Source organism: Rhamphochromis longiceps, linkage group LG3 (assembly GCF_057381845.1).
Source record: "Rhamphochromis longiceps isolate RC_006_pf linkage group LG3, R_longiceps_female_GT1.1, whole genome shotgun sequence".
NCBI lineage: Eukaryota > Metazoa > Chordata > Actinopteri > Cichliformes > Cichlidae > Rhamphochromis > Rhamphochromis longiceps.
Genome location: NC_140559.1, coordinates 5,625,887 through 5,652,827, shown reverse-complemented (window position 1 = coordinate 5,652,827; position 26,941 = coordinate 5,625,887). Strand labels below are relative to the sequence as shown.

General features: G+C 44.7%; 2 protein-coding genes across 2 annotated transcripts in view; one reads left to right on the top strand and one right to left on the bottom strand.

Moving 5' to 3' along the window:
* LOC146672638 (protein NLRC3-like) overlaps positions 1–26,941 on the bottom strand; it is a 183,158-nt gene that overhangs the window by 59,366 nt on the left and 96,851 nt on the right. The window lies entirely within an intron of this gene.
* Positions 12,427–15,773, top strand: LOC146672643 (uncharacterized). The gene has a single exon (XM_085388340.1). The coding sequence runs from the start codon at positions 12,527–12,529 to the stop codon at positions 13,541–13,543; it is 1,017 nt and encodes a 338-aa protein (XP_085244466.1). The 5' UTR covers positions 12,427–12,526; the 3' UTR covers positions 13,544–15,773.

Here is a 26,941-nt window from a genome sequence, read left to right as displayed (position 1 = left end):
CACAGCAGATGCTGCACTACAACAGCAGCAGCAGCTCAGCTTCAGTTTGCTTCGACGCCCTTTTTGACCTGTGAAACAGCAGAAAATGAAACATTTCAACACCCGTTTGTTAGCGTGAGCTATTCTGCTGTTTTTCATCATTTCACAGGTGAAATAAAATCACAGCACATTTACTTCCTGTAGGAGTGATCGTGTCCAGCCTGACTGAGACCATGTGCTCCATCCTGCACAGGTAATAAACCTCTGACATGAAGGGCTGTCAAGTAGTTTTAGACAAATGGGGGTAAAAGAGATGTTAAAAGCTTAAAGAGAAACTACATTTTCTAAGAACTGTCTGACGTTCACCTCTCACTCTCAGAAAGTATACAGACTTTCTTTGATTCACTAGTGAGATAAAATGCATTTCTTGGACAACATGACTTTGATATATTTGTTTTCCAGGAGCAAAGGTCTGTTTATACTGGCGAGCGATGCAGGCAGGAGGACTCTTTACACTGTGACTGACTAATCAATCTCTTCATCATGACTTCTGCTGTCATGGTTTTAAACCTGCGCAGTGGAGAAAAGAAGCTGAAAGAAGCTTCCTGCAAGTATCTGACGTGTCTTTAAAGAACTAAATCCTCCTCATCCTCACAGACACTCCCTCCTTAACCAGTTTCTTAAACTAGCTAACAGGTGGAGCGACACCACTGCGTACCAAAGGTTATAAAGTTAACCACACAGCAGACACTCTCGGTATGTCAGCTGTGTGGAATCAAGTTGTTCCTGCATTAATACACATACTGAAGTAACTGCCATGAGAAAGGAGAACTGAAGCTTTGATGCTAAAGTTAAGAACCTTTTGTTCACACTGGCAAGTGTTCAATGTTACCATTTATGCCAGTTTATTAATAAAGTACTTTTAAAAACAGCAGCAGGGCTGACAAAAGTGCAATAAAACCAAAAATCTATGAAACAGCAAATAATGAAATATTTTCATTTCAAGCCCTTTTTATTAACTCTTCTCCGGCCTTTATAGCACATTTACTTGTCTTACACTCTTTCAGTTGATATGAGTGACCAATATCTAATTCATTAGCTCACTAGTGCTTTACTGTTATATTCAGTCTGCTGACTGAGATCAGGTGACATTAAAAAAATCGCTAGTGAATGAAATGTGAAAAGAAAAATCATTGTGATCAAAGCTCTCTTGTTTGCTCTGAGGCACTAAAGCTGCACAGGTAATAAGCTTCTTGGCTTTAAGTGAGGATTTCCATTCGTTTGCAAGCAAATGAAGAAACAAAAGTTTGTACGGACTGTAGCGCCCTGTTGTCCTCATGTGTGGACGTCACATTTTGGGATGTTTAGACCAAAATACAAAGTTTTGCTCCACAAGGACCTGATTTGCACTTACGAGGTCATTATCCTGCCTCTGTTCTGTCGACATTTAAAGCGAATATCCTCATATGTGGATCTCATTTCTCTCAGAAACAAAGTTCTGGTAATTCTTTGTTTGTACATGAATCAGGTCCCAAACAGCCCAAATAGCAAAGAGACTTTAAAAATGCATGAAAGAGTTCAGGTCTTAGGAGGTTAAAGCTCTAAAAGAGAAACTCCAGTGAAACAAGTTGAGGTGACCACGTGTGTCGTGTTGTCACATGTTACTCTGCACGCCAGCAGGTGCCGACAGGTTAATCTGGCCCTGCTTTGTTTGTCCTTTTGGAGCAAAAAGCCTGTTTTTCTTGTGTTTTTAACTACATTTGATCATCACGTTGCTGATATCGTCTGATCTGCATCCCAACTGCTAAGTTTGTGTTATTTAGGTTGTTTCTTTGAATGTTTCTCTTGCTAACTGTCTGAGGTTCACCTCTCACAGAGTGAACATAATTCTGCCCTTGTAGGATTAATCTTTGTGGTTGCAAAACCGTCCATTTGTTTAGCAGAACTGACATGTTTCTGAATCCATCCCAGAGCCGAGGGTTTGTGTAAGTGGGTTTTTAGTGTGGGTTTTCGTGCTGGCAGGGAGGCAAAAGGTGATTTCAGTGTCTACTATATAAAGAGGCAGCAGCTTCCAGATCTTCATCTGTGTTCTCCTCCATCATCATTTCACTCATCACATGGCTTCACATCTCAGCCTTCTGGGAGTGGTGCTGTGCTCCTCATGGTTTCTGCTTCTGAAATCCCACCTCAGGCAGACTTTGATTTACAGGCAGCAACAGTCATCCATAATGGTTCTTATTTTACCGCCCATCTAGTTTCATAACCACATGTCCAACTTAGGGTTGCAGGAAGGGGAGCTTCAGTACATGTTCACGTACTGTGTTGTGTGATATACTACAAGTGTTTGTCCCATAAGTATTTGGACAATGAACTCTGCTGTAGCTGTGTCTCTGTCCAAAGTAAAACAATCAGGATGTGTTGAAGTGCAGAATCAGAGTTTTAATTCGAGGGATTTAACAAAAGAACTGCTTTAACTGCTTCCTGGCTGCGTTCAGCTGTTACTCACAGGGCACCACAGTGGGTGACTGTTCATGTGTGATTGGACACATTTTTAGGCCTGATGCCATTTCTGACACAACCCCAAAGAGATGTTTTGTCTCCTCCTGAGATTCAGCCGCTGAGCTTCCACTTGGTAGGCAAATGTGTAAAGAACTATATTCAGGGGCGTTTTTAGCCCGTTTTGGGGGGTGCTTCCCAAAATGGATCAAAGCACCCCCAAAGATTTCTTACTTTTTTGACAATATTTGGTGTTTGTGTGATACACTACAAAAAATATAGAAAGTATACAGTACTTGGTTGAGATCTTTTAACAACAGAAGTATAGATACCCCCCTCCCAGAATGGTTTGTTCCAGCTCTCCCCTGCTCTGGCTCTGGTGCCCTTTGTGCCAGAGAGATGGTGGCTGAGACGCAGCAGAGCGGAGGTGGAAGTGCCTGGCTTAAAACAGGACATGTTAGCTGCATTTAACCTTCAGTTACTCTTTATATAGTTGGTAGGAGTCAGACCATGTTTCTGTTTACCTGAAAAACATTACACCAGGTAACCTGCTGGGTTAAACGTGTTTTCCGACGATGTTTGCTGCCCTACAATCCGTCCTGCTCTGTAGTAAAATCAGAGACATTTGACCGTCCTGTTGCTCCCATTGAAATGTATACAGCCTGTTTAAAATCTAAAACTAAAAACTGTCCGTAGCTGCTGTTGTTACCACTGTCCTGTTAGAAAAGGAAGGAATGAGAGAAGCTGCTCATTTTGTCATATGTGCCGATATTAAACCCAAGGTACTTAACAGCTAACTGACTGGATTCCCATTAACCTTATAACTCCTGTTGTGTGTGTGTGTGTGTGTGAGGTTCATAATGGATATAAGGACGTCTTTTCAAAAAAAGCAGCAACATTCAGGTAAAAATGAAAGAACAAATGATCCGTCAATAAAGGATAATGTTGGATCAGTGTTTCAGTATTTATGTCTTTTATTTGATGTTCATGTGTTTGGTTATTTGCCTTTTGGTTGAAAGTACACTGAGGGAGGACTTTTTTATTAGTGATTTCAATAGTATTTTTTCATATTAATGTAATTTTTTCATCTAATACAATCTATTTGTGTAGTGTAGAATAAGGAGGGGATGTTTTTCTCATTATCATTTAATATTTTAATATGCCATTATTAGTTCATTAGAAGTATATAACCAGCTTTGCATTAAGCATGAATTGAAGTTTTTGATCTTACATTATTCTTTGCATTACAGTGATGGTGATAACTTTAGTTTGATCTTTTTTACAGGTACCAGAATAATAACATGATTTTCCATTGCAGATGTAACCCTGATCATTCCATACACATTGCAGCTTGTTGCTCATTCTAGAGTTGTGCTCAAGGTAATTAAAGGTTAAAAGCTACAGCCAGCGCGAGTCTGGCTGATCTATGGAGGGCAAAGGCTCTGAGCTTGGAAGGCCGCACGCGCTTACACAGCACTTATAAGATGTCATTCTTGATCATTTTGTGCTTAGTCATGTTTTAATATGTTTTAAGTAGAAGTAGCTGATCCAGCAATATTCATTTAATATTATATACTTGATTTAGAGCAATACACACTGATGGTCTTAATAAATGAAAGAGTCCTTGTAGTTGCCATGTTGTGTCTCAGCAGGGTACAGACGGTTCCAGGAGACGGGGGGCAGTGAGCGTCTGCCCTCGGGAAGGAGACAATGTTATTCTTTGTGTTAAATAAAATTGTCAACATTGATTGTATTACACCTGTCACTACGCATGAGGGGGCGTTCTAATACCCTGATTTCATAAAACTATGGAGATGTGTTTTTTGAGATGAGATCTGAGACTGTCTGCATACAGTGTCCATCTCCCACGTGTGTGATCATTAAATCATCGTTTGACTCAACCCGACCGGACCAGTGTTGTTATTGTGGGTTTTTCCTCTGGTGTCCATCTCCAATATTTTTGAACCATAACATTTTGGGGGCTCGTCCTGTGGTATTGGGGTGGACGTGCGAGGTGTGGACGGTCTGAGGTTGTCGAGCGGACAGGCACGGACCAGGGATCTGATGTGAGTGAGCTTCCCGGGTGCATCTAAAAGGTAAGGCACTGCCTGTTGAGTTGATTCCCAAATTGTGCCAAATTGGGCTGCATTAAATTAAAAGCCTGCTCACTGACGTTGCTGGTGGGTGTCTGTTTTGATTTTGATGAGAATCACCGTGTGTTATGCAGTTAAAGTTGTTTAAGAGTATTTAATGAAGTTGAAGAAATATGAAACTGTTCCCAGAAGTAACAGAGAATGTTGGGTTTGAGTCCCTGGATATTGAGCTGAAGGCTCAGGTAGTTTGGTAGGGAAATTAGGACAGAAACTGTTCCCAGAAGTAACAGAGAATGGTTAATAGTTTTACAAATTAGGACAGAAACTGTTCCCAGAAGTAACAGAGACTGTTTAATTGGTCGTAAAAAAGTTATCTTTCTTCGGTGAGACCCGTTATGGTAAAATTTGTCAAAATTGTTTAGGTGAAAATTGTTATAGGACGGCAGCCCAGAAGTCTGCTAAGAAGCACATAGCCCGGGGGTTACGCCCCCTCCTGGCCGTGGACGCGCGGTCTTGACCTGTCGGCGAACAGGGGTAGTTCAGTTTTGGTTTAACTGTGGGTACAGGGCATCCCGAAATAAGCTAGGAGTTACCGAGACTCCTCATCGTTTAAAACGGTGTCATGTGCTTGTTTGGACAAAGTTAAATTGAGTTAGGGATTTAGAAGTTAGGTCAGAAACTGTTCCCAGAAGTAACAGATACTGTTTGATTGATTACAAAAAAGTGAAACTTTCTTCGGTGAGACCCGTTAACTTAAATTTGTCGAAATTTGTTAGGTGCTGAATCTGTCAGGCCTGTCAGTGGTTGTAAATATAAGACGTCTTTTGTGAATAGAATTCTATCTGAGCTTTGTGTGACCCTGTGTGTGATGAGAGCGCAGCTGCAGCGCTGCGAGCTATTTTTAGACGGTGTGAACATGCAAATGAGCGTGTGGCTGGGAGGAGAACGGAGCTTTTCACTTCCTGCCCAGAGTGTGTGTGAGCCTTATAAGCAGAAGGCTTTTTATTGCTGAAAGTTTGTAAATATGCTGCTGGTTTTGATGTTATAACAATGTAAATAGTTTTTGATTTAAAAAGAGTGGTTTAAATAATTTTCAGACACACCTTGCAAATGTGCTTATAATGAGTTGGCACTCGGCCTTTGAAGGTCAGAAGCTTCATTCGGCGTGACTGTCCGGATTGATAAAGTGTAGTAAATGCCTTGAGTGCAGAGGGTTAAATGCAAACAAGCTTACAAACACATAGGTTATGATCAGAATAGGTCCCTAGAAGGCTTTTGAATGTTTTAAACCAAGTGGGAATCACTAGAAGGTTATTTGTTAATCACAGTTGATTTATGTAATGTAAAAAGCATTTAAGACTGAGTAACTTCAGTTTTTGAGGAGCATAAGAGAGTGTTCCTAGATCAGAGTAAGCTGCTTTAAGTCAATTGAAAACAATTTAATTAAATCTTAAATATTTTATACTGATAACACAACTGATTTTAAGCCATATCTTTAAATAAGTAAAGTTCATGAACTTTTTTGAGCTGCCATGACACAGAGAAAGTGGAGTGTTTCACCCTGAAAGGATGAAATGATGCTCTGCCTTTGTTGTCAAGTTCAAACATAGGCCTTAAATAAATATGAGCCACTAATAAGCGTGACATAATTAATAATTTCAAACAATAAAGCACATTGGGTGAGTGACCCAGATAACAATAAATTATGAGCACGCAATAAAGTGGACCTGTTAGAACCCCTTTGACATTTGTCCCTTCAACAATAAATGATTATATTGTGTCCCATGCACTAAACAGTCCCATTTAATACTGTTAAATCGTTGTTTAAATAGAATAAGCAAACATGCCTGTGCTTTATTTTGCAACCTGTAACATACAAATAGCAGAGGAAGAGGGTCGACTGGAGGTGACCTGTAAATGTCACATAGTGACTGAGGAAGGTGTTTCACCTTATGAGATGACAGTGTGGTCCGAGATTGAGCTGCATGAGCTAAATGCCTATATACAACGTTGCCTATTTTTATTTCAAGGCTTAAAGGAGATGACTGAGCATGAAAATGATCCAAATTGGGAGCCCACAGAGGCCGCCCACTTTGCTCAGGCTATGATAGAGTCGGTACTAGACGGTTTTGATTTTGATATGCTTGCTTGGGAAATAATGTAATTATCTGTGGAGATGTCTCCAAGCGATTAGTAGATTTAAAGGAGACAAATGTGTGCTTGAGAGTGCGTGGTTGAAATTGTGTGTGTGGGTGTGCGTTTGAAAGGCTTTGAAACATAGATTTGATTTGAATAAAGCTAATCACAGTACTATGGTTTGGCATTGAAGTAGAGCGAGCTATACAGCTAATTATTGAGGGGTTTGGATTTAATTGGTCCATTGCTCCCTCGCTCGGTAAACAACACGGTGAATTTGTTAGTTTGTGAGCAAACATGATATTGCTTTGGAGCAATTTTCTGTGAAAAATTTAAGGCTGTGTGAATGCATTTGAGCTGTGTTATTGTTTTGTGCCCCAAAGTTAACATGCAGTGTGTATGAGTTTATAACATTTATGTTCCAGAGTGAAAAGTAGTTATTAAAAGTGAATATTGAAAGAGGCTTGGTTAAGTCTTGACACACTGCGTTGGCTGTGTGTCTTACCAAGCAGATCACAAGGAGACAGTGACCCTGGGAGGAGCGAAAGTATTTCTGAAAGCTAACAGGCAGACATTGCGGAGTGATCCAGAAGGAGGAGCCGTATAACGTCACAAAAAAGGGAGGTAAGCTTGTGTTCTAGGATAATGGCTGACGGCCCGAACACGACACCTACTGGGCACAGAGGCTATAAGCCTCTAAAGGAACAGCAGCAACAGTTAAAAAAAGCTATTCGCTTAGCTTCTCCTGGATCATCAAAGTTAGCTGAGAAGGAAGCCAAAGCAATGGAAGCTGAGCTAAACAAGCTTATTGCTTCCCAACAGAGAGGGCTGGATGACAAAATAGCCCTAAGTCTTGTGCTCAAAATAGAAGGAGAGAGATGTGAGCAGCAATTGGAACAACTGCAAGCCGAGGCAGAGAAACGTTCAATCAACTGGAAAATTAAACAACAAATCAAGAAACTACAGCAAACACATGCAAAGTGTTGCAAGTGGATGTTCTTGTGGAATGGAGCATCTTCCTGGATGGAGGAGGATGACACAGCTGAAACAGAAGATATGGAAAGCATAATGGAGGCTTTGAAACAACTGAAAGACCAAAATAAGAAGCTGGAAGACCAAATGAAGAACTGGATTCCAAAACCAGGAGATGCTAACAAGTATCACACAGCAGAGATTCTTCCTTGGGCCACATTAACATCTAATGCCGTAGAACGACAATATGTCATGCCTGTAATGACCCTCAGAGGAGGACAAGTTCAAGGCCCCGATGGACAGACGGCAGTGGTTGTGGGAGGAGTAGCTGATGTTGAATACACCAGAGCACCACGGGTGTTTCAGAATGAAGGGCCTATGACAGTTAAATGTCAGTCCCTGAATGGGGAAGGGAAAGAGATAACATCAGCCGCAGAGGAAGGCTTGCCTTTGCCTTCTTGTTCACATGAGGGAGGAGACAGGCCAAAAGCCGAAGCATCAAGAGAGAGCCTGCCAGACCAGACTGGAGAAGCGGATTGGACCCCAACAAACGAGGAAATGATTTCACCGGTGGAAAGGATGGCACAACCGGCTTTCATCGGACTGCCAACACCAGCAAGAGAAGAGCAGGCCCAAACCAGGTCAAAACACTCCAAAGCAATGGCCAAGTCAGACACATGGGCAGGAGAAGTATTCGGACGAATGCTTGAAGCCCCGCAAGGGCTATTGGAAGTATTAAATACACTGAAGACCGTAAAGGACAAAATGACCAAAAGCATGCCAGAAGAGGAGAGCGACAATGATTCATCTACCACAGAGGAGGAAGAAGATGATGAAGATAACGACAGAGGAGGAGTCGCGTCAGAACCAAGTATAGCCAGGAATCTTAGGTCAAGACAGGTGAAAAAAGAGCAGGGACAGAGGAGGCCTATTTTTAAGAGTTCAAAAGGCAAGGGAAAATTGGGACAGTGTAAAACTGTGACCAAAGCAGAAAAAGCTGCGGGCACTCATTATAATTTGCCTTTAGTGGCTGGTGCAAAAAATGAACCAGTGTACCGCGCATACAAAGTAAGAGATTTGGAGGCATTGGTTAAACAGCTTCCACCTATAACTGGAGGAGGAGCAAGGTGGTTGCGTGAATTAGGCAGACTAACAGAAGGAGAGGAGCTTGCGATTGGCGATTTTCGCGCCATTTCTGCGCGGTGTATGCTCGGTGGTGGGCTAGCAGATGTAGAGGCTATAGCTCGCACAACTCGCCATGCAAATGATTTGCCTTATCATGAAGTGCAATGTGCTTTGTCTGACGCAGTCCGTGAAAAGTACCCAACCCCTAATACAGGAGCCATACCTAAAATAATTTGGGACCCCCAAAACACACCTAGAGAGTTTTTAGAAAAAGCCAGAGATCAGTGGTTGTTAGAAACAGGTACCCATCCGGGTAGAGAAGGTGAGCATCGGGCGTGGTTTCGCTCAGCGGTGCTGGCAGGGCTGCCAAACCAGGTCACAGAAGATCTACAGAAAAACCCAGATTTTGCCGTAGCAGATTCGGTGCAGTGGGAAAGACACGTCTCACATCGTTTGCAGCTGGAGCAGGACAGGGCGAACAAGCAGAAAAAAGAGTTGGAGGAGGCACAAGCGTCTCTACTCAAACTACAGTTGGTGGAGGCAAAAAAAGAGGAAAAAGAAAAAACAGAAAAAATTATGATAGTCGCGACCCAGCCTGGTCCTGGGCCTGAATGGCCAGATAGTGGCCCGGGTCCCTGCACTAATGACGGATGGCCCGCCAATGCACCAAGGCAGAACCAACCCACAGGGAATTGGGGAACCGGTGGATCGTACAGAGGGCGTGGTGGCTCAGCGGGGGGAGTACAAAGAGCTCGTGACACGGGGAATCTCAGCAGTGTGCCTTGGAATGTCTGTTGGAGGTGTGGAGCAGAGGGTCATTGGAACAGAAATTGCCCAGAACGTCGTCAGAACTATCAAAGAAGAGGCTACCAATCCCAGGCACGTGGAGCTCCAAGAGCAAGAGATGGCTCTAGGGGAGCGTATCAGGCCCCAAACCCGAGTGCAGCACCAGCCGCGCAGTATCCAGTGGCTGACTGGAGGGAGGACCAGTACTGAAGGGACCCGGAGGGACCAAACAGTATGGTAATGGCAGATCCCATGCTGTTAATGACTGTAGAAGGGACAGAATTGCCCTTCTTAGTAGACACTGGAGCAACATATTCAACCTTGAGAGCAGCACCAGACAGTGCAACGTTGTCCTGCCACACAGTGAACGTGGTGGGTTTTTCCGGGATCCCGACAACTCTGCCAATGACTGACCCAGCTTTGACAAAGCTGGGCAAGCAGACTTTGAAACACAACTATGTGGTGTCATCGCAAGCGCCAGTAAATCTTATGGGCAGGGACCTGCTCGTGAAGTTGGGCGCCACAATCACATGTTCAGCAGATGGATTATCTGTGACTCTGCCAGGGGGCCAGCATTTTCCGTGCCTGGGAACAAGTTCAAAGACTCAATATCTGCTTCAAGACTGTGAAAGAGCAAAAGTCAATATCTACTGGGGGAGACTAGTGAAAGAGGATGTTCTGAGGCAATTTCAGCTGTGGAGACCCTGGATAATGAGCTTGGCAGTTTACTCCCCTCCGCGCGACCCTTACCACGTTACCCTGTTTTATGATAAAGAGAATGACGACACCTATCGTGAATTATTTCAATCTGATCTTGAAGGTCAGACGTGGAATGTGCAAACACATGACATCTACATCGGACCAGAAGGTGTAGCCGCGGCTGTGAAATTAACTGATGAACAACTGCCTTGGTACAATGTGGAAGAAAATTCAACCCCTCACATTACATTGGCGGTCCACCAAGGTCATGGTGCAGGTGATCTAGGTCCAATGGTCAGGCGAGCACTGGACGACACAGGGTGGCAAAGAACCCAAATTCCTAACTTATCTTATGCTCCAAATTGTAAAACCTATCGCATAACTTGTGCCTGTGAGGATACAGTGATCTTGGAACATAAAGAAATTTCAAAAACACATGGTGAGGAGTGTGTAGATCATCCTCACGCAGTTGCTGGACTGTCGAATCTGCCTGACAGTCTATGGTCAAAAGGGCCCACGGATGTTGGCCTAGCTAAGAGTCCTCCTGTCTTGTTCCAGCTCAAGTCACACACACCAATCAATAGACCACAGTATAAACACAAGCCTGAAGCAGAGGCAGGAATTACAGAAACAATAGAAGGCCTGTCAAGGGCCGGGGTGTTAGAGCCCTCTCACTCACTGTGGAACACACCAATTCTACCAGTGGAGAAACATGGAACAGGAAAATACCGTATGGCACATGATTTGAGAGCCATTAATGAAATATTGCTCTCTACTACTGCACCGGTACCAAATCCGTACACAGCTTTATCAGCTATCACATGTGACCAAAAGTGGTTCACGTGCATTGACCTGGCAAATGCATTCTTTTGTCTTCCTCTGCATGAGTCACTCAGAGACATTTTTTCATTCACATACAGAGGCCAACAACTCAGATACACACGTTTGCCGCAAGGCTTTGCACTTTCTCCAGGCATTTTCAATCAGGTGCTTAAAGAAGCCCTGTCATCATGTAATTTGCCTAATGATTGTACATTAATACAATATGTTGATGATCTTCTCATTGCAGCCCCGTCAGCAGCGGATTGTACAGCGGCATCGTTCGTTGTGTTGAATAGGTTGGCGGAATGTGGCTTTAAAGTAAGTAAAGACAAGCTGCAGTTAGTTCGCCCTGAAGTGACCTTTTTGGGCCGGGTAATCGCACACAAATCAGTGGGTTTGATGAACACACACAGAGACCAAATTTTGACACACCCAAAACCGCGAACTGTGAGAGAAATGCTTTCTTTTCTTGGTTTAACAGGTTACAGCAGGCAGTTCATTCCGGATTATGCAGGCAAAACTGCCCCTTTAAGGGGCCTAATGAAGCAAGTTGGTGTTCGAAACTTTAAGGCTGAGTTGCCTTGGACGCCTGAAGCTGAAGCCGCATTTATTAGGGTAAAACAGGATTTGTCAAGGGCCTCAGATTTAGCCACACCCAATTATGATGAGCCATTCTATTTGGATGTTTCTGAAACAAACTCAATTGTAAATGGAGTGTTGTTTCAGAAAAAAGGGGGGGGGGTAGAGAAGTGCTCATGTATGTTAGTGTAAAACTACATCCAACAGAAGCAAAGCATCCTACATGCACACAACATGCAGCAGGGGTTGCTAGAATTATCCAAAAAACAGCACATGTAGTGAGAGAACACCCACTAAAAATACTCACTACACATAGCATAGTGGCATACGTAAATTCACAAGCATTTTGTATGTCACCACGGGCACAACAGAGACTGAGCAAAGTCTTAGAGGCCCCAAACTTGACATTCACACATGAAGGAATTAACATGGCAGATTTAATGGGTGTAGGGGAACCACATGACTGCGCCAAAAGAGCACAGATCGAGGAAAAGATTAGAGAGGACCTGAAGGCCGAACCCATACCGGGAGCTGAGGACTGGTTCACCGATGGATGTTGCCACCGAGACGAAGGAGGACTGAAAGCAGGGTATGCGGTGGTCTGCAGAGTAGAAGGAGATTATCAGGTCAGAGAGTCAGGAAGGATTGAGGGAAAGCAGTCGGCCCAGAGAGCTGAAGTGATAGCCTTAGCTCGAGCTTTGAGACTAGCCAAGAACAGGAGAGTGAACATCTACACCGATTCGGCATATGCGTTTGGAGCAGCGCATGTGGAGCTGCCTCAGTGGAAAAGAGCAGGATTCAGAACAGCAACCAATGCACCTATTTCCCACAAACATGAAATGGAGGAACTGGAAAAGGCCTTGGCTGACCCAGAGGAGGTGAGCATTATAAAATGCAAAGCTCACTCCCAAGGAACCAGTATGGTGGAAAAAGGAAACCAGAGAGCAGATGAAGCCGCAAAGGAGGCCGCAGGCTACAAAGGACAGAGACAAATGATACAGGTAACATCAGAAGAAGAGATACCTGTTGACCTGATTGAGGAAGTTAAACGGGCCCAGGAGGAGGCATCCCCAGAGGAAAAGGGGGTGTGGAAAAACAAAGGAGCCTGGCAGGATGGACATTTGTGGAGGGGGCCAGATGGGCGCCCCGTGCTGACAGCCAAAATGGCAGAACAGAAGGTGGATGAAGCCCACGGACTTGCTCACGTGGGGAGAGCCCAGATGGAAAGAAATTTGTGTCATTGGTGGCATCCTGAGCTGCGAGGAATGATAAGGGAGAAGGCCAGGATGTGCTTAATCTGTGGGGCACACAATCCTAAGCCAGCAGTAAAACCGGAAGTGGGTTTTACACCATACGAGCTGCAAACCGGGAGACAGTTTCCGGCACCTTGGACGGTGGGCTCGGGTGAACGGGACAAAAAGGGGAACCGGTCCCACGCAGACTACTGGAACGAGCTAAAGGCGCTAGTGTCCAGTTTCACGAAACAGGCGGCTTGTAAAGGGCCCACAGGAGAAGGAGAGGTCCCAGACGCGAAAACAGTGTGGCTGAGAGTCATCAAACGAAAGTGGAAGGAGCCCCGCTGGACTGGTCCATATGAGGTATCGGCTCGGACGGCGACAGCGGTCCAACTGAAGGGGAAAGGCGACACCTGGTATCACTGGACGCAGTGCGCAGCTGCGCACGAGGGCTTCGTGGGGAAGGATCAATCTCAACCCGACGCAGGTGAAATTGAGCGGCACAATAATCCCTCACACCTGTGCAACGGACCGACCGGTAGTCTACCCGGAAGGTCGAAGAAAGAAGAGCAGCCAAGGAGGAGATCGCCGCGCCAACGAAAAGGAGCGGTACCACACTGAACACCTAAAACAAGAGAGAGGCTCTGATAAAGGGCTTTGAACTTTTTACTACACCATAACATTCACATACCACCATGCCATCACAACAATTAGACACTGGTGATGAAAGAAGAGTCTCAAAAGCCATCACAATGTTTAAAATTATTATGAGTTTGATGTTAACTATGTTGCTAATCATGGCTATTTGTTTTTTGATTTGTTTGTTGCAGACCGACCCGGGAAACCAGTCTGAGCACGGAGGCCATGCCAGTCCGGCGTTGTTTGATACACCAAGTACATCACGCGTGGTCCATAGTGATTCAAGGTTGCGGGCAAGAGTGAAGCGCGAGGTCTCTGGTAAAAAGGATGAGTGTCTCAGCACATATGGTGGTTTAGAATTAGATTATGTTATTGGCTCCACAACTTCCTTTACGTTTGATCTGTGTGATGTTGTTAATTGCAGGGACGTCGGCAGTGCTTGGAGGGGATACAATGTGTGGGTCTGTTGGGATTATTCAGTGAGTACGCACTGCGAGAGGGGAAATCGTCCGTATGACAGCTGGTGCCGTAATTGGGACCAGGTAAGGGGTTACACTGGGCAAAATTGGGAACCGTTAGAATCAGGATCAGAAAACGGGCTTAAACTACAGAGGGATTTTAGCCCCTCTGGAAACGCGTTAACTTTATCATTGGGGAATTGGCATCGCGAACAATCTATGTATTTAAGTTTGGGGGTGGTAAATGAATTCCCCCACCTGGATCGACTCCATTGGAGTGCCCAGGGGGGTTCCAAATGAATTTAAACTTGTTGACCAAATAGCAGCCGGGTTTGAAAATATTCCAATAATTTCTGCTTTCTTTCCAGTGACTCCAAACAAGAATGTAGATAGGATTAATTATGTTCATTACAATGTACTGAGGCTCTCTAACCTGACCAGAGACGGATTGGAGGGGCTAGCGGAGCAGGTGGGTCCGACCTCGTTAATGGGAGTGCAGAATAGAATGGCCCTTGACATGTTGTTAGCGGAAAAGGGGGGCGTGTGTGCTATGTTTGCCGACCAGTGTTGCACCTTTATTCCAAACAATACTGCTCCAGATGGGTCGGTAACCAAGGCTCTGGAGGGCCTAAAGAGCCTTTCTGAAACTATGCATGATCACTCCGGTGTTGGTAATCCGTTAGAAGGCTGGCTGACCTCAGTGTTCGGACGGTGGAAGGGGGTCATCGCTTCGGTCATGTTTTCTTTGTCTGTTGTGGTGGGTATTATGGTTATTTGTTGTTGTCTCATCCCTTGTGCCAGAAGAATGTTCAAAAGTATGTCTGTGAGGGCAGTGGACCCTGGAGTCATTACTCCAATGTCCATGATGCCAATGATGCATGTGGAACTGAATGTGTAGGCCAAGGAGGGACACAACTGTTTGTGACCTCTGGATTCTCCAGAGGTCAACAGAGGGAATTGTAGAATAAGGAGGGGATGTTTTTCTCATTATCATTTAATATTTTAATATGCCATTATTAGTTCATTAGAAGTATATAACCAGCTTTGCATTAAGCATGAATTGAAGTTTTTGATCTTACATTATTCTTTGCATTACAGTGATGGTGATAACTTTAGTTTGATCTTTTTTACAGGTACCAGAATAATAACATGATTTTCCATTGCAGATGTAACCATGATCATTCCATACACATTGCAGCTTGTTGCTCATTCTAGAGTTGTGCTCAAGGTAATTAAAGGTTAAAAGCTACAGCCAGCGCGAGTCTGGCTGATCTATGGAGGGCAAAGGCTTTGAGCTTGGAAGGCCGCACGCGCTTACACAGCACTTATAAGATGTCATTCTTGATGATTTTGTGCTTAGTCATGTTTTAATATGTTTTAAGTAGAAGTAGCTGATCCAGCAATATTCATTTAATATTATATACTTGATTTAGAGCAATACACACTGATGGTCTTAATAAATGAAAGAGTCCTTGTAGTTGCCATGTTGTGTCTCAGCAGGGTACAGACGGTTCCAGGAGACGGGGGGCAGTTAGCGTCTGCCCTCGGGAAGGAGACAATGTTATTCTTTGTGTTAAATAAAATTGTCAACATTGATTGTATTACACCTGTCACTACGCATGAGGGGGCGTTCTAATACCCTGATTTCATAAAACTATGGAGATGTGTTTTTTGAGATGAGATCTGAGACTGTCTGCATACAGTGTCCATCTCCCACGTGTGTGATCATTAAATCATCGTTTGACTCAACCCGACCGGACCAGTGTTGTTATTGTGGGTTTTTCCTCTGGTGTCCATCTCCAATATTTTTGAACCATAACAGTAGCCACTAAGACTGGTGGACCTAAATCTTCACCTCCAAGTCCGTTCACATACAAGAGGAAGGGGAGTGAGCGGGTCAGCGCTCAGGGCACAGAAACTAAACTGGCTTAAAACACCATTTATTTCCATAAAAAAAAAAAACACAGCCAGAGTCACAAATACAAGATAAAATTCCCCGTATACAATAAAAATATTGTTGCAACCCGCTAAAAACCCTGCCGGCAGAAATAACTATACACTATTAAAACAAGGCTAAAACATGTTTTCCATAAGCTAAAATTACCCTCCCACAGTCCCATAATCCCACAGTCCAGCCACACATGGGCGAGTGGTCCTTATATGAAAGAGACAGGAGAGGAACTTCTCTTCCAGTATGGTAAGACTCGTCAGCAGCAGACCAGGGAGGAGGCTCCTATCGCAGACCTGTCTCCTGCTGACAGCGCGTCGCCGCACAGTCCCGCCCCACTCCACACCTGAACACGGACTCCCTCGTCTCACCGTCAGATGCAGGCAGAGGGGCATCCCTGCCCTGTTGTGCATTGCAGCCATCGCCACCCACTGTTGCTGTTCCTGCGTTGGGACTGGATCGCCGAACGACTCGCGGCACCCCACAGCAGTTCCTTCCACACACGTGCGGGCTTGCACGCGTTCCTTTTTCTCCTGCTCACCTTTCGTGCGTCACACCTCTTCTTGTCTCTGCGCTCACTATCCCCTTTAACAGGTCAACCTGGTGGCTGATAGGCCACCTTGGGGAACGCCCCCACCTCACAGGTGCCTACAATTGTCTGTTTAGTCCACAGTGGGTTAAAGGAACATGGTACAACATTAACACACATAATATAAATATAAGGATAAAATCATGCCGTATAAATATCAATAAACAAACATGCAATATATAAATATCACAATAAAATCATGCAAATAAAATCAACACTATGTACCAATACACAGATTGATAAAACATAAAAACACAAATTTCCACTGTGTGACATCTGCGTGTGATTATCAGTTCAAAGAGGGGGAGAGGAAAGAGGGGAAAGAACAAGGTCAGGAAGAATCAGGTAAGGAAGCAGACAGGGAGCAGTGACAGTTACAGCAGAAACTGTTAAACTGCTTGAGAGAGTTGATCACCAAACACTGATAGATTTGCCAACCTCAAGGTGAGGTGATGTTAAAATAAAAGAAACAATCTGCAGAGCCATGTTAGTCGTGTCTGCAGTGAAGAGCTTTTTATACATTGTACCATAGGCACAGTTGCCTCCATTTTTATAATTTTTTAAATTAATATTTTGTACATTTGTACATTTCAAGGACTCTATTTTTGGAGTGTATGTTTATGTATCTGTATTATATTATACGAACACTTTAAAAGTCTGTCCAAAAATCACTGTTTACTTTTTACTCACTATGAGCATCATTCATTATTCTCCCCAGTAATTAAGGTCAGGATATGTATGTTTTTATTCCAATCCATTCTTCTTTTGCAGCGTTTAAATAACCTTGATCAGATTTGATGGTTTTGTTACAAACTTTTCAAAAACTGTTTGATTAGAGGTTTTTTTTTTTTTTAAATTGAATATTGATTTATTGATTAGCATTCAAATATCTCAGTGAAAACAATAAAGATCTACCACAAAGCAAGAAACCGAGACAAGGCTAATCAAAAGGTACTGGCTGAAGCATGTTTATTAAATTGTGTTAAAATGTACAAAACAGTGATGTCATGTTTTGAGACTTGATGAATTTAAGAATCTTATGATTTAATAAAGACATTTGCAGACTTGCACAGAGAGGGTAAAATTAGGATGACTGATAACGGAGACGAAGACAACAGACGACGAGGACAGGAAGGAACAGGGGTTTAAATGCACCAAGGAGACAGTCAGAGAGAACTTGGGACAACTGGAGGCATGTAGGGATGCAGGGACTGACAGAGACGGGGAAGACGTCTCATCGTGACGAGTAAAGTTTATCTTGCCTGGCTGGGCAGCTCTCTGGGTGCTCAGCACCCCCAAAGCTCTGATCCTAGAATCGCCCCTGGTTGAGACGCATTTTCTCTAAACACCGGGTCTCTGTGGCTTTTAAACACCTCAACACGCTGCACCAAAAACTGGTCCACCCCAAGGATCGGGTCCCCCGACACAAACAGAGTAACATAGTGTACGCTGTTAAGTGCAGGAGGATTGTCAGGATTTATACATCGGGGAAACCAAACAACCTCTGGCTGAGAGGACGGCACAACACAGAAGAGCCACCTCGTCAGGCCAGGACTCTGCAGTCTATTTACACCTACAGGCCAGTGGACACTCTTTCAATGATGAGGATGTGACATCCTGGACAGGGAGGAACGCTGGTTTGAGGGCGGAGTCAAGGAGGCCATTTACGTGAAAAGGGAAAGACCATCTCTGAATGGAGGAGGGGCCTAAGGGTCCATCTGTCACCATCTTACATGCTGTGATTGCAGCCATTCCCCAACTCTCTGTGAATGGGACTCATGGACATGGATCAGTGGTTGTTGATCAATGGTCATGAGAATTTGCATGATTAAGATGAAGGAACTGACCTCAGCCCCAGTGGGCTGGTTTCAGTCATTATGCAAATGTCCTGTTTGTAAGATTGAAACCTGCAGCTGAGACTGAAGACGTCACCTGATGATGACGACACGTTTCTCCCACAAAACGCTGCGTCCAGATGAACAGAACCAACTTTTGTACTGACCCACAGTTTTGTGTCTCTTGCAGCTGTTTCATCGGGCATGTTTGTTGTGACCCAGAGTCCAGATGTTTCTGTCATGGAGGGAGAGACCGTAAGCATCACCTGCTGCTGGACAAGAACGTTTGAAAGATTCAGAGTGGCCTGGCTGAAAAATCAAACAATAATTAAGAGAGAGACCAACGCAAATCAATCTCCAAGTCTCTGAAAAAGGAGGCAAAGACTCATCTTTGAACATTTCAAACATCAGAGGATTCAGGAACATACATCTGTAAAGTGACTGTGGAGATTCCATCTTTAACTGTGTCTAAAGGAAATGGGACCATCATCAAAGTCAGAGAGAAGACTGTGAATAACAACAACAACAACCACACAGACTCCAGTGAGTGAACACGTTCAGTTTGGTGACCAACACGCCTCCAAAATATGTCAACGTCACCTTTTACAGATTAAACGCTGTCACATGAAAGTCTAGTCTGTCACGTGTCTGTGCTGTTACCGTACACGTGGCAGCCTTTGGTCGTCTGAAGGGACGATTAATAAACATTGAATCCTCCAAACCAGAGCGATGAAACTACCTGAACGTCTGTCAGCTGAAAACCTTCAAACTTACAGACGTTTGTGACGACTGGCTTAGAAAAAACTTTACAAACTTGTTCAGCATTTTTGGTTTTGTTTTAAATTTATGTGATGATTCCAAAAACACTGCTGATTAAAAATGAATGATTGACTTTTGACTGATTGTCTCATTTAATGAATTAATTAATACTTATCATAGTAAACTCCTCTGGGTTACCATAGTAACACGACCAGTAAAGATGCTTTGGCATGCAGACTGGAGCAGCAGGGATCAAACCACCTGTCACGGCTGCACAGCAGTCGTGTGGTGTATTGAAAAAAGGATCCAAAATGCAGGTACCGGCTGGGGTGCGAGTGAGTGTTTATTTACAGCGGTGAGAAGGTGACAAAACAGGAAGAGCAGAGCGGGGAGTAAACAAACCTAAACTGGGAAAACTAAAGAACAAAACTTAAACCAAACACTCACGGGAGGAGGAGCGAAATGCACAAAGAGAGATGGCAGAGAGACGCAGAATGAATACCAGGTAACAGAATAATGCAGACTGACATGGAACTAAACAGACGACGCGACAGAGAGCACAGGAAAACACAGGGCTTAAATACACGGGGAGTAATCAGGGAATGGGCCACAGGAGGGAGACACAGCTGGGAGCAATAAGGCTAACGAGACAGGGGAGAGGTAAAACTGAACACACTGACATGAGACATGAACTTTCAGAATAAAACAGGAAACTAACAGACACAGAATCAGACAGGACACTGAACATGACAGGCAGACTCATGAGCAGACACAATAACACCATGGACAGACAGAGGGAACACAGAGAAGTGGGAGCAGGCAGGCAAAGAACAGAAACCTAACAAATGGCAAAATCACAACAGAATACACACTCGGAATGAACAAAAGCATAAGGAAACACAAAACACTGAGTCCTCAGACTCAGGACCATGACACCACCGACCTTACTATTGTCAGGTGACCTGCTCCACCTCCTGAGCCCCACTTCTCATGACAAATGACTTCCTTTTCTTTTATTCTCACTGACACTTGAGGATCATGTTTGATTAGAGCTGCTGCTTATTCTGCAGCCACAGGATGTGCCGAGGCTCAGGGAGGGGCAGCCATGTGACCAGTTCGGCTGAGAGAAAGAAGACATCAAAGACGTGCTGTGGAGGAGCCAGATATGAATAATAACTCATGATTAAACACGTAGAGGTGTATTAACACAAAGTGAGTGAAGAAGAAACACCCAGTGCATCATGGGAGTCCCCCAGCAGCCTACACCTATTGGGTGGATGTTACATGTACAAGATTCAAACTTGTGATTTGAACTAAATAATTTCATGTTTCTGTGGTGAACATAATTAAATCATGTAGCATCTGCATGAAATTCAGACACTTAATTCTTGTTCTTGTTGAGATGACAGGATACAATCTAGTCAGAGTGGTTCGTTACCTGGACTCACGAAGTTCACAAGATCACATTAGATGTCAAACTGCAGGAAAATCACTGGAGTTTTCAGCAGCAGACAACTACGCCCACAACAACAGATTTCTTTGAGTGTAACTAAGGGAGGATTCAGGGTCACCTGGTCCAGCCCTAACTATATGCTTTAGCAAAAAGGAAAGTTTGAAGCCTAATCTTGAAAGTAGAGATAGTGTCTGTCTCCTGAATCCAAACTGGAAGCTGGTTCCACAGAAGAGGGGCCTGAAAACTGAAGGCTCTGCCTCCCATTCTACTTTAAATACTCTAGGAACAACAAGTAGGCCTGCAGAGTGAGAGCGAAGTGCTCTAATAGGGTGATATGGTACTATAACAGGGGTCCCCAACTCCTGGACTCCGGTCCAAATCCAGACCCCAAGAGGATTTTGTCCGGATCACAAAGCAGTTTCTAATTTACCGTGTAGTTGGATAGTTTCTTCCTGCCGGCTGCCGTGGCTGACTTTTGAACTGGCGCGACACGCAGCTATGCAGGTTAGCATCATGCTGGTCCACTCTCCCAGCCAGCTGTTGGCAGTAATGCACCACCAACTGCCAATAAAACGACAAAGAAGAACAAGCTATGTGGGTATGTGAGTTGATAGGTTACTATGTTGGGAGCTTGCTGAGTGGATGAGTAAAAGAAGATGGCTTTGTCAAAAATACTTATAAAGTTATAAAGAGTGGAAATCTGAAGAGCTGTTATGAAATCAAACATAAGAACTTCAACCAAAGCTGTGCGCCTGGGTCTGACGGTAGAACAAGAAGAATAAATGAGGTATGAGCGGCTACACGGCTGATAACAGTCTGTGACAGCACAACAGCATACGAGTGTTCACTGTGAGCACGGTGGACTTTAGGAGGACACAAAAAGACTTTCACTGACTGGAAAATGATAAAGAGTGAAAGGAAGCTGCAGCAGAAACACTTTTTAGTTTGGAAGAGAAACAATGTAACACTTTTAGATGGAAACAATGTAAAGTGCAACAATTTACCTTCAATAAAAAAGAAATCCTTACTAAAACTATAAACATTTGAACCGTTTGATACTGAAACATAAAATGAAATAAACTCCATAAACAATCAAAATGAATTCAAACTGATCAGCAACATTAACTCAGGAGCACAATATATGAAACACTTTAACCTACAAAACAAAAACGAATCAAACAGTTTGTGCTGATTTCTTTCTTTGATCAAAATAACAAAGTCAGCATTAATGGCTCCGACGAGCACGTTTTGCAGTGCACAGCTTTTCAAAGCAGCTTTGAAGCAGGATCCTGCAGCTCTCAGCTCCTGCTCAGTGTTTAGCTGGGACCTGGACTTGGTCTGCAGCAGCAGCAGAGAAGCCTCACAAAGATGAGACTAAAGGAAGAAGAACGCCCAGAGCCTGCTGCCCTCAGAGTGGATACTGCTTCTCTACACTCAGCCAGAATCCACTCAGTGTCTGTGATGTGAACTGCAGTCTCAGTGTGGAGTCAGACGTCAATGAACTGGTTCTGCTCTGCAAAGCTGAAACCAGTTGGAGCTGGTCATGCTGGGAACTGTTTTCATGAAAGTCCTTTTAAAAGTATCCCATCAGTGATGAAATATGCTGCTTGATATATGGAGTCACTGAGGCGGCATCATCGTCAGTAGTGTCAACAAATTCATGCAGGTTCTCCAATGAATCTGTGTCTCCTTCATCGAGTCTCCTGCCCCACACTGCAAGCTTTCCAGTGACATAGCTGATCTTGTGACCTGAGGGAGGTTTTCATCTTTCCCTTGAAGCTGTAGATTTACTTCATTTCCAAATATGTCACTCAGGTAGGCCAGTTTTGCCAGGAAGCTCTCATCACTAACTCTGCGACTTCATACTTGTGCTCCTGCTCCAAAAACATCTGATCTGCTCTCTGAGCTCAAAAACTCAGGACAAGACTTTTCCTGGTGACAGCCGCCTGGCTTCACTGTGAAACAGCACAGCTTGATGTTCGGCTCCATCTCCTCACAGACAGCAGAGACACTCTTGTTTTTACTGGTCTGGTCTTTATAAAACCGACTAAACCAATAATTTCAGTCATAACCTCACTGAATTCAGAGGAAAGCTGCTCTCAGTGTGAAACACTCCAGCAGAGGGCGCTGTTAAGTCCTTATTGTAACACAGTTACTGTGTGCAGTTAGACTTCATACATAATCTGCACTTATTTCCATCAGACATGCTGTCAGTAAATGATTGGTTTCTATTGATTCTACTTCCTGTTGACTCGTTTGATGACAGTGAAACAATCACAGCTGATTGTGTGATGATGTAAACTGTCACTGTTACATTCAGTGTGTGTGACATAATGTTAGTGCAGGCTGATAACAGCCTGGTTCTGTTAGAAACACATGAACGTGTCCATAGATCAGTGTGTGTTTAACATGAGAGCTTCAGCCCTGCTGATGTGTTAAATAAAGACATGCAGGAAAACTGATGAGACTCTGAAATAACTCTTTATATTTATAATGTAACTCTGCATCAAAAGAACAACAAAGGATCCCAGACAGGTTTCTGTGAACAAAGACCATTCTGATGTTTCTAACACTTTGACATTATTAGTAAACAGACTGCAGTGAGCAGCATTTATAAAGAGCTTCTATATAAAGATATGACAGCTGTTTGACAAGTTTATCACTCTGTGTTTGGACCTGATCAGTCCAGCTGTTTACTTGAAATATGTTCATTTTGGGGTGGGTACAGTTTCCTCTGCGGTGGGTAGGGTGGGCTGCCCCGGGTCCTGTGGGGCTTGGCAGTGCTACCGTAGGCCCCGGTCTGGATGGACCTGGGCTCCCTTGCCTTGGTGGGTACCAGAGGACGGGGGTGCCTACTGGGGTCAGCGGGGGAGCTGGCCCTAGGGAGGGGCATCCTCCCCTCCCTCCTTTTCCTCCCCATCCCCGGCTACCTCCCTCTTCCCGCTCCACCACACTCACCCACACAGGTAGGGCCTTGGGGTGCAGGTGTGTCACAGGGGTGCAGGTGAGACATCCCCCCCCCCCTCCCCTCTTTCCCCTTCTGGCCACCTGTGCCTCAATTTTATCTCACAACTTAGACATCCACATTACTTACACTCTCATAACACACACATATATATAGGGCCTTGAGGGTGGGCACGTTAACGGCGTCCAGTGGACGGTCTGTGTACTCAAACCTACCTCTGGCGCTGGTGCCCACCTCTCAATTTTAAATCCATGTAGACATTGAGGGTTCTCGGGAGGGGCCATGCTAACACCTGCTGCTCTCTGGCAGCAGCACCATTTTTTAGTTTTAAATGCACTTTAGACAAACACGCAGCAACACTACACATGAGCGGGAGGAGGGAGGTATGGGGTCTTCACACACCCCCGTTCTCTGCTAGCCATTGGGGCGGGGGGGCTGGGAGGAGATGTTGGCTGTCCGATTGGCCTCCCTGCTGCTGCGGAGCCTGGGACGGTCTGCTTGCCTCCACCCCAGGGGGAAGGGTAACATCTCTTGGGTCTGGGTTCTGTTTCCCCCTCTGGGGGCGAGGGTACCTGGACCCGGGGTATAGAGTATGTTTGGGGAGTGTGATTGTGTGTACATGTCCATTTATGTCAGTCCTTACGTTGGGTGAGTGCTGAATGTTTGTATATGTGTGCATGAGGGTGGGAATGCATGTTTGTGTCTGTGTGTGCCTGTTTGTCTGTGTCTATATGTCAGGTCGGGTCTTAGACTCCACTTCTCTGGGAACTCCCAGGCCCTCCAAGGCCTATCTCCCCTCACCACACTCTCTGCTGGTGACTGATGCCCTCAGGGGTCGGTGCATTGGTGGTTCTTGGTGTCCGGGGCTGGGCACTCAGGTATGTACCAGCTCACTCCCGGTGGCTACCTGGCGGGGCCTGGCGCCTGTTGCTCGGTCAGGCCTCCTCCGGGGTGCAGGGGGCCCTCGGGCCTCCAGCCTCTGGGCCTGCGGCTCGGTTCACTCTGGCACAGCTGGCTGCCGGCGGAGCCGTTGGGCACGCCGGTGCAGCCCCCTCTAGCTTCTGCTCGGTGGCTACTGGGTGATGCCTCGTCTGGGGATCCTCAGCCCTTCCCATGAGGGTGGCACAGATGCCCCTCCGGTGGTCCTCCTTGGGCTCTCGCACTCTGGGGCCTGGATCTCCTCCATGCCTGTTTCATGCCCTGGGGGACGGGGCTATGGCTCGCTACATCCTCTTGCAGACCATTACATGTGGAAACCATTTGAATACAAGCCACACAGGTGTGCACACGGGTGTTCACTGTTCGTAGACTTAAATTACACCTTTCTTGGCTGCTACTTCAAAGCACATTGTGCGCTGTCTGTCCTGCGTGCTGCAAAACACATTATTTGACCACAAGTGTCTGTGAAGGTTCTCAGTCATCCAGGTCATCGTAGTCAAAGGAGCCTCTGTCAGCAAAGAGGCACAGAAAAGAAGATCAGACACCAGCGAGGGAGGATACGAAGTACAGATGCAACAACATTGTCATCCTCTATGTAGCCGGAGTATCAGAAAAACTCAGGAGAGTTTTCTCCAAGCATGACATCCTGGTGTATTTCAGACCCAGCAACACGCTCAGACAGAAACTGGTTCACCCGAAAGACAAAACGCCAAAACACAGACTTAACAATGTGGTGTATGCTCTACAGTGCAGCGAGGAATGCCCAGACCTCTACATTGGAGAGACCAAACAGCCACTTCACAAGCGCATGGCAAGACTCAGCAGTCCATCTGCATCTTAAGGATAAAGGACACTCTTTCGAGGATGCCAATGTTCACATTTTGGACGGAGAGGACAGATGGTTTGAAAGAGGAGTGAAAGAAGCATCTATGTCCACTGTGAGCGACCATCTTTGAACAGAGGCGGAGTTTACGACATCAACTCTCTGCCGTCAATAATCCAGTTTTGAGATCCCTTCCCAGACGCCTTAACGTCCACTCACATCCTGGGCCATCTGATCTCAGGAATTCGCATGATAAGGTGGGGCCAGGTTTCACAATGAACACACCCGAAACTCTTGCTGATTGGGGCCCACACCCAGTTTCACACCTTGGCTCAGGCGATTAGAGGATCATCAGGGGGTCCTTTTGTCCCTCTGTGGGGGGTCACTCCCACTAGGTTTATATCTGGGACTCTCCACCATTTGACCTTAGAACTGAAGAAGCTTCTCGGATGAGAGGTGAAACGTCTTCAAGTAACTTAAAGAAGTCCAGACGCTTTTCTTTGCAAGCTCCTTTGACATTTGACCACAAGCAATCTTTTCTGGTTTGACGCCGTCTTTGTAGCCAGAAACCAGCTCTCTCCTCGGCTTCCTCCACTACACGCTTCCCCCACGCCAGTCTCCTCCGTCACTATAAAGGGGAGAGTCATGAGCTCCATCACCCTCACCTGTGCCGTCCAACGTCCCGCCACCAGCCTCCACTGCAGCAGGCCAGAGACCACACCCCTGCCACAATAAGTAAAAGTATATCCTTGCTGTACCCTTAATGCTAAATGTGCTAAATTAACCGCTGCCTTTGCCCCTTTGGGATTATTCTTATGTCACTGGGATGTTGACCTTTGACCTTCACATTAGAGAGATGGGCAGACATAATTAGTGTATGAATTTTAAAGTAACAGGTAATAAAGAGAGTGTAGCAAATGTAGTCAGGTTTATTACTCTGTATCACACATGAGTGCCCGAGGGAGGCGGGGCTGACTGGGGAGACACAGGAAACAGAGAGACAGGGCTGACTCGACATGAAACGATGAAACGTGGGACACGGGAACAGAAACTAAACACAGGCTGAAATGAACACTGAGGGAGGGAGAACTAAGATTACTGAGAGCCTGATAAATAAGAAGAACAAAAACCAAGAAAAACAAGAGTCAAAGAAAACCAAAAACACAAAGCATTGGGCCAGGACCCACTGCTGTGACATTTATATGTGATAAAAACATTAAAAATTGCTCAGATGTTGAAATCTTTCTACGTATACTTTAGGTTCAGCTCTCCAGCCTGGCATTTGGTTAAGCATGATTCAAACATTTGATTTTGTTTAACTGGTTTTAATTATAGTTACTTTTTGTGAACATTTGTTGCAGCATTTAAAAATACATCATTTATTTTCAAACTTTTATTTGATTTAGAGCATCATATTTGACCAACGTAAATGTTTTAATTTCATATAAAATAACTGAAGCAGTGAACTAAATATCTGAAATCTTTCCTTCCTTAAAAGTTATAATCCTACTTAAGTTATAGTGCAAACGCTTAAGCAACAAATATACTTGATGCTAATTAATTAATATTTCCCTTTGATGTTGCAACTATGCGGTCACTTCTGTCTTTAAA

Bases quoted from the DNA above. Each gene is read 5' to 3' on its own strand.
- LOC146672643 (XM_085388340.1), top strand. From the start codon at position 12,527: ATGGAGGAACTGGAAAAGGCCTTGGCTGACCCAGAGGAGGTGAGCATT.